The 8,100-nt window shown below is 42.0% G+C and overlaps 1 protein-coding gene across 1 annotated transcript; it reads right to left on the bottom strand.

Moving 5' to 3' along the window:
• Positions 1–2,928: 2,928 nt before the first annotated feature.
• On the bottom strand, positions 2,929–7,553 carry LOC107829063 (uncharacterized). The gene is made up of 5 exons (XM_016656490.2): positions 6,798–7,553; positions 5,638–5,900; positions 4,873–4,990; positions 3,802–4,010; positions 2,929–3,534 (listed from the first exon to the last, which is right to left on the bottom strand). The coding sequence occupies exons 1-5, from the start codon at positions 7,227–7,229 to the stop codon at positions 3,081–3,083; spliced, it is 1,476 nt and encodes a 491-aa protein (XP_016511976.2). The 5' UTR covers positions 7,230–7,553; the 3' UTR covers positions 2,929–3,080.
• Positions 7,554–8,100: the final 547 nt, after the last annotated feature.

Below are 8,100 nucleotides of genomic sequence, written 5' to 3'. Positions count from 1 at the left end.
AAAGGGTAGCCGGAACCATAGGTTCATGTCTTTTGACTCCCTCCTTCAACTGCATGGCCGAGATGTTTTCAGCGGCCATCTTTATAGGCATGCATGGTATGATGCAAGGCTTGGCCCTGTTTTCTCCCATCATCGGGAGCATGTTGGCATATGGCACCGGTATGGTGTCGGTTTGCTTCAGAAATTTCAATCCACTATCAATTCGAAGTCATCTATGATTGCGACGCGTAGGTTGAATCTTCCTTCGTAAGGTCCAAGCTTCATGGGCACTTCTTTGGCTATTCCACCCACTGGTTGAGGTGGTGAGTTGATAGCCTTGACATGACCCTCACTCTTTTGGAACACTAGACCGAGGTGTTTCACCTGAGTCGAGGCTAAGTAATTGTGGGTAACACCTATGTCTATCATTGCCCGAATAGGTTTGCCGTTGACTTTCATTTCGACGAACATTAAGGTCCTCTCTTGGGTAGGAGGAGGCCTCTCATCTGCCTTCTTTTTCCCTTTCTTGGAGATTGGGGATGAGTGCTTCTTAGGGATATTAACACTGGTTCCCGCTAAGGTATCAAGGATGGAGCCTATGATTGCATTGAAAGCACCTAATTGTTCTGCTTCGTCTGAGTCATCATCTGAATCATCCTCAACAGTCTAATGAGCATTGATCTGTATATGTGGGCATTCATTGTTCCTATATGGCCCGTCACAATGGCTGCATTCTGAATGGGGTTTCCTCCCCTGATTGTTGTTGACGGATGCAACACTGTTTCTGCTTGAGGAAGGAGTCTTGGATTTGGTTGCACTTCGATCTCCCCCACTTCTGCTAGGGCCACCATTGCTAGACTAGCTCCCATTGTAACACCCTCGGACAGGCGGCTGAGGCCTGTCCTTTTGAGTTTCCATATGATAATCCCATAGGCATTCAGTAGCTTGAATCGTCTTAGGGAGGGTATCTACCCTTTGTCTTTGCAGCCCATACGGGCATGAGGTTTCAAACCTTCTAGGTATGTGAAAAGTTTGTCTTTGTTACCCATATCCCGTATGTTTAGCATGAGCGCGGATAATTCCCCCACGTAGTCCCGCACTGACCTAGTTTGGCAGAGCTCCCGTAGCTTTCTCCGTGCATTGTACTCCACGTTTTCGGGGAAGAACTGCAGGCGTATGGCGGCCTTCAGTTCTACCCATGTCTTGAGAGTATCTTCCCCGGCCCTGATGGCTTTGTATTTCACTCGCCACCAGAGTTTAGCATCACCCTGAAGATACATGGCAGCAGTTGCTGCCTTTTTGGTTTCTTCCAACTCGCCCACGGCATGGAAGTATTGTTCGATGTCGAAGATGAAGTTTTCCACTTCTTTAGCATCCCGAGCTCCGTCGTATGGCTTTGGCTCCGGAATTTTCAGCTTTTGTGGCACAGGGGCGAGGTTCACAGCACCCCTGATTTGGTTTTTGCCGCCTCAAAGTAGGCTTTGTAGGGCAGCATTGACAACATTGAGTTGGCATGTCAGGTTGTCTATGGTTTGTTGCATGGCAGTCACCATGTCTGCCTCTTGTTCTCTATGAGCTAAATCCTAGGCGCGCTCCTGTTGGAGGTTCTCGTATTTGCCATAAATTTCGGCTGCCTCTGTAACTGCCGTTTGCCGATATCCTTCAGAGTCGCGACTGATGTTTGCTATGTCAACTTCGACTTGGAGCATTCAGCGGTCCAGGTCGTCCAACCTTTGCACTAGGCTGGCTCTTAGTTCAGGCACCGTATTCGCGATGGGCCATAATACGTCAACCGTTTCTTCAAGGGCAGCAATGCGGTCCCCATGATTCACCATGGTCAGAAATGGTGGTAATGGCAATGTGTTCCCTCGTCCGATGTCGAACCTAGGCTCTGATACCAACTGTTATGCGGCGCCTTCTTGAGATTCCTTGTAAGGGCGACGTAAGGCTAAGCAACCGATGTCAGTGTGGCTGCTGTCCGCCAACTGAGGTCCCCTCCGTACGCCAGACGAGATTGTCAATGCCGTATGGGAAAACATATGCCAAGAGCAATTGCGGAAACGAAAATGAGAATTGAGAATAAAAGCTTTATTGCATTAATGAAAGCTATTACAAAAGGCTACGCGGTGTCGAGGGGGAAAGACACCATTACAGATAAATGTTTGCTTGCTAGAAAGTTTGATTGCTTGATCCCCCTAATAGTGCTTAAAAAAAATAAACCAAAGTTATAAGACTTGACCTAACTAATCTAGAGAAACATAATAGAAGTGCATGAAATAAAACTACTCTATATTTACAATGAAAAGGACTTAGTTTTCTACAAGGTAGAAACAGGTCCATTGGCAGCAACTTTGTATTTCGCATCAGGGTCTGTGCAAGGAGCTGTTGGAATCTGCTTGCGGCTAGGCGCTGGCGAGGCATCAAGATCTGCGCGCGCGGCATAGTCTATGCGCGCGGCGCTGTTGGCATCATCATGAATTGTGCACGCGGCATTGTCTGTGCGTGCTGCACTGTTGGCATCTGCCGGCCGCTGGGCACTGGCGTGAGCTATCGGTGGGGCGACAAAGGCACATGCACGTTTGACACTTGGCGCTGCTGAAACCACGGGGTCGACCATGGCGCTAGGCATTGGGAGGCTTGCCAGGACGCCATGGGGGGCGTCCAAGGGGTCATGGGGCATGGCTGGAAAACCGCCCCTAACAATAGATTTGACTCACCTGCTATTACAAATTAGGCGTTGGGACAGAAAATTCATCTAACATTCCAGACAGTGCCCAAAATCTAATGAATATCGGGGATCAATGTACTAAGGATTAACTAATATATAAATCAGATTGATAGTATATCACTAGATAATACCATGATATATGATCCCAACCATTGTGGAGGTCGATCTGCAGACATACCTACATGTTCCAGGAAAAGATATGCAAAACCGAAGCAAATTCAAAGTCCTTAAATCTTTTACTGAATCCATTAAAAACAATGGCGCGAATAATTACAATGAATATCATCAATTTACAAAGCTCAATAGCTAAGAATGTGAGAATAAAACTAACGCGATAACCACTAAACTGATGTCAGAGTTCAGCTTTCGAGTATTACAAGCTGGAGATCTGATCGGAACCTATATCTGACCAAAAGGTTGAGTCCCTGCAGTGGGATGAAAATGACTCCGCCAACCCAATAGCATCTTGTACCCTAAGCCTAGTACCTTGTTGCCCTACCACTACAGATGCAACCTTAGCTGCTACGGAACCCATGGTTCTCAAATCAGACACACCCCTCAATATTCCGTACAAAATACCTGATGCATAAGCATCCCCTGCACCACAAGTATCTACGGGCACACAAGGTGATGGAGGAATATAGATAGCTTCCCCTTTCACACCAATGTAAGAACCTTTAGGCCCATCTGTGACGGAAACTAAAGGGACGAAATGGCTCAGGTACCTCGTAGCAGAAAGGGGACTTTCTTTTGATGAAAAATGACAGAAAGCTCTTGCTTCTTCGCTGTTAGCAAATACTATATCTGCATAATTTGCCATGATTTCCCTGGCCGAAAAATGTGGAAAACATTAAGGATAAACAACATTTTAGTTGTAGAAGAAACAAAGTCAAGTGCAAGGTCTAGCATGAATCTGCATGAACTTCTCTTTCCACATCGAGGATCCAAAGACTGACAAAAATCCAGTTTTCCGAGCTTTTTCTCTTTCCTTATACTTTTGCTTTTATCAGAGTGGGGCTTTTTTTTTGAGGGGGGGGGGGGGGTTGGTATTTTTAGCTTTATTATGCAGAAGCAAGATAGAAAATAAGGTTTACCAGTAATCATCATAATGTCTCTCGATGCAGGAGACATCTGATGCTGTGATGGCAACTAATGATCCCCACTTGCGGGCTTCTTCGCAAACTTTCGAAATTGTTCTGACTGTATCAGGAAGCTCAAACAAGTATCCTTCCACAACCAATATATTTGTTTTAGTAATTGCATCAGCCAAGCATGGGTCAAAGTTTATCCTTGATGACGTACCCTGCTCTCACAACAGGAGCAGAAAAAGGCAGTTAAAAACTCATTCTGCAGAAGGGACACTTACTAAAACAAGATGTGGAAAGCCAAGCACATGAATGCAATTGAACCAGTAGGCAAGCCTTCCTTCTGGAAGGGTGGAGGTTGTGTTTTTTACTGTTTAAAATAAATCTGGCAGGTACGTGAAATGAAAAGAGATGGTCTATCTTGTTTGAGTAAGGCCGATGATTTCATATGAGGCCTATAAGACTGTAGCATGGCAGAGCAAAAGGTAGCAAAAACAGATGGTCTTTGTCGACTTGCAGTAAGAGAAAGGCATACAAGCCTTTGCTGAGCCACAATAACCTACTATTTGTCCCACCAAGGAGAAGGACCCCAAGAGCAGGGAAGAGAAGATTCTATTATCATCTCTCCTCCATTAAAAAGAAAATACATCCATTTTCTGGCACCCCTAATTTGCTTCTTTTCATAGAAAGTACTTAAACTAGCTCAGAGTCATATAAAGATTTGCTAAACTTTGGTTAAAGTGATTTACTTGCATATCATAGTATTAGCCAAAATAGCAAAGCCTAAGGTTCTTCCAGAGGTAAAGTATTATAAAATACATGTTTAAAAAAAAAGGAAAAAGGTTCTATACTTTGAACGTGAACTGTTTCCCTTAAACCATGACCATCAGCTCCCAGTATTAATTCAGCATACTGCATCTAAATACCCATATGTTAGTGATAAGGTGACAGGTTTGGAACTATGGCATGTATAATATAGGGTATACAATATGTCTGGGATGGGGTTACTCTAATCCAAGCCAACTGTCATTCCTATGCAGAAAATGACATGAGCGAGGTTACTACAGCACATTTACTAACCTGGTACGCTAGCATGGTTCGTTGAGCATCCGGAGTTGTGAGGACTATCACAGTTCCCGTTGTCCCATCCTTTACTGGTGCTGACAAAAAATTCACATTTGCTCGTCGAAGTTTGGATCTGTATGTAAAGTGATACAGCTCTGATCAGTGGTCAGTCTAATTGAAGCACTCAGATAAACAAAAAAATCCATGGGGCACTGCACAACAAACTCTCTTAAGTTCTCAATTTAGATGTGGAATAATTTAGTATTTCTCTTATATAACTCATGAGACTGGAGATTCATTCAAAATTCTAAGCCTACATAATACCAAAAGACTGTTCCTTCAGCTACTGAAATCTCAAAGGCACGTACAGCTTGTAATTGATATTTTTTACAATAGTCTTGCTCTCCATTTTCAAAAATTATCTCTTGCTCCCCCGTGCATATTATTTGACGGCAATATGCGGGTCCAAAGCACATATTTACATCTATAGTAACAACCTGCAGGAACCGTACAGTCCAAACAGACTGCAGCATCCACCACCCCCAAAAAAAAGGAGGTCAGAAGAATAGCGTAGTGGTAAGGGCCCTCCACTCCCAGCAATAGGATCAGGAATTGGAGTCGCCAGTGGAGAAAGTAGGAAAAGCAGTTGTTAAGCTCCTAGATAGGGAGTTCAGAGGGGAGGTGTTAAAGAAACGGAGAGACACGAGAAAGCAGCATTTGTAACAGTCACCAAACTCCTACGGTAAAAATGGGATAAAATCTAAAAGAGTTAACCTTTACCTGTAAAATCCACCCAAGGGATCACTTCCGATACTACCTGCCATGCCTACATTCAAAGCAGGACTAGCTATTGGCTGACCACCAAGCCTAGCCAAGGCAACCAGGCTATTAGAAAGTGATCCACCAGCAGCAGCCTTGTAGCTGCATCCGTCCATCGCACGCAGAACTTTACCCCTTTCCTCATGATTGATGACCTTTCTTGTACCCTTCTCTAATCCAAGCCTCTCCAGAAATTCATCATCAACCATGCCAGAAAAATCAACCTATATAAATCGCCAAAGAGCATCATTACATGAAAGAACCTGGTACTATAACTAAGATATATCAGCCTGTTGTGTCAAATTGTGAAAACTTCTGTGGGAGCAATGATAACTAAAATAAAGTAATACAGCAAAAGTTAATGCCAATTAGGTCACTGTAGTGCCGTACTGCCACTCATGAAAGAGAAGATTTGAGATACAGTAAGAAGCCAAAGGATTATAAGCAAATCTAATATATTCTCAAGTTTAAATACACCTACGGTGTTTTTGGGTAGTCATCGTCATCATCAACAACAACAGCTACTAAGTGAATGCAAAAGATTATCTGTAAGGAGCAAAAAGAATAACGATCCTTCAATATCTTTTTTTTATGACTGAGAAACACGTTTGGAGCCAACCTTAGGACCAACCACAGCCTCTGAAACTCGAGGACTGTGGGCCCACCCCCTCTAACCCCTTTTTTTTTAATAACTGTGGTGTCTGGGACAGCTTGCGTGCACCTCGGATAATTCCACGGGATACTTGGCGCCCCCCACTAGCAACCCAATCCCCTCTATCCTTCTCTACTTAAATACCAGACGCTTGGCACAGAGCTCAAACCTGTGAACTAAATCACAAGTCTCTCAACCTTTGCCAATTGAGCTAAGCCCTAGAGACCCATAGGAATTGAAATACCAACTTGTTTTCCTGATTCTTCATCAAAAAAGTAATACCAACATAGTATGATTTTAACCAATATTCCCATTGTTTAGCAACAATGGTTTGTCAAAAAGGGATTAAAGAACAGCTCTTTTTAATGTATAAATATAGAGCAACATGCATTCTAATAGCTAGGCATCCTCTAAACATCCCTACTGACATTTTACTAAGTTATGTGAAAAAGGGTATAAGAGCATTTACCATAGCTTGGCCAAGGCCTAATACATCCCATTTTTGGGGAAGATCAGAGCTGGAAAGACTAATATCTTCCTCGTCAACAATCAAGACTTGGTCTTCATCGTCAGTCTCAGCCCCTTGTTCATCATTTTCACCCGACACAATCTTCGAGCTTTCCCCATTAGAATTTCCAGACGAAGAGGAAGAATAAGAGGAAGACGCAAAAGCCCTCGGAACCACATAATTGGAAGTCGACATAGAACAAGACGAAGAAAAGAAAGAACACGAGCTGGAACCGAAAATTGTAGCGTTAGAGGTAACATTGCTGAAATTAGAATGGTTCCTTAAAAGGGAAAGTAAAACGGACGGCGAAGATGTAGTAGAGATAAAAGAGGGAATATTTCTGGTAAGCGTGGAAGATGAAGAAGAAGATAAGGAGAGGAGAGAGAAAGACATCCTTTTTTTTTCACAATATTTTTAATTCCTATTTTTGGGTGAGTTGAAGAATAGAAATAACTGAAAAACGCTATTTCTGGTTAATTATTTCCATTCAAATCTGGTGCTCGCCGTCTTCTTCGCGAGGAGCAGAGCACCTGCGTCTAGGTTTTTGGCTGCGCTCAGAACCTCAGGCTCCGGTCACCTATGGACGTGGGATTCAGTGTATCGCTCCTTTATCATCAAGACATCAACTAGCTAGCCGACTATTCTTTTTCTTTTTTGGGACCTCAAAGTTTATTTTTATAAAGGTTACCTCTCTTGTCATTTGACGTATTGCAGTTGTGCTCCTCATTTTTTTGATTTAATTTTAGAGCCCGTTTGGACATAAGAATTTTTTTTTCTTTTTTTCAAAAAATTTTCATATTTTTTCGAAATCAGCTTTTGTTCATAAAATTTTCAATTTTCACTTGAAGATGCATTTTGAAAATTTTTAAAAACTATTTTTCGAATTTTTTACTCAAATCATTAACAAAACTTTAAAAACAACCCAAAATTATAATCATGTCTAAATTCAACTCTAAATTTCAAATACCATTTTCACTTGAAAAAAAATTTCACTCTATTTTGAAGTTTTACAATTCTTATGTCCAAACGCCCACTTAGTTTCCTTGTATTAAATTGATTTTAAGGAATAAAATGTTTATGATATTTCATAGCTAATCTTTCTATCCTTCACTTTTGTACATAGATAATATTTGAATTATTAGAAGAAATAAATTCAAATAAGTGTTTGTTGTACAATCTCGTCCATATTTCAACTTCAACTTGAAATAGAAAATTTGAAGTTTGAAAAATTTGTTATAGGTGATTTTTAAGTAATAATTTTCAT

This window comes from Nicotiana tabacum, chromosome 6 (assembly GCF_000715075.1).
Source record: "Nicotiana tabacum cultivar K326 chromosome 6, ASM71507v2, whole genome shotgun sequence".
Taxonomy (NCBI): domain Eukaryota; kingdom Viridiplantae; phylum Streptophyta; class Magnoliopsida; order Solanales; family Solanaceae; genus Nicotiana; species Nicotiana tabacum.
This window is presented reverse-complemented; position numbering and strand designations above follow the sequence as displayed.

Coding starts and splice junctions, on each gene's coding strand:
- LOC107829063 (XM_016656490.2), bottom strand. CDS start 7,229: ATGTCTTTCTCTCTCCTCTCCTTATCTTCTTCTTCATCTTCCACGCTT. Junction 4,011..4,872: donor GAACCATGCTAGCGTACCAG/GTTAGTAAATGT, acceptor TTGTGAGAGCAG/GGTACGTCATCAAGGATAAA. Junction 3,535..3,801: donor AGACATTATGATGATTACTG/GTAAACCTTATT, acceptor TTTTTCGGCCAG/GGAAATCATGGCAAATTATG.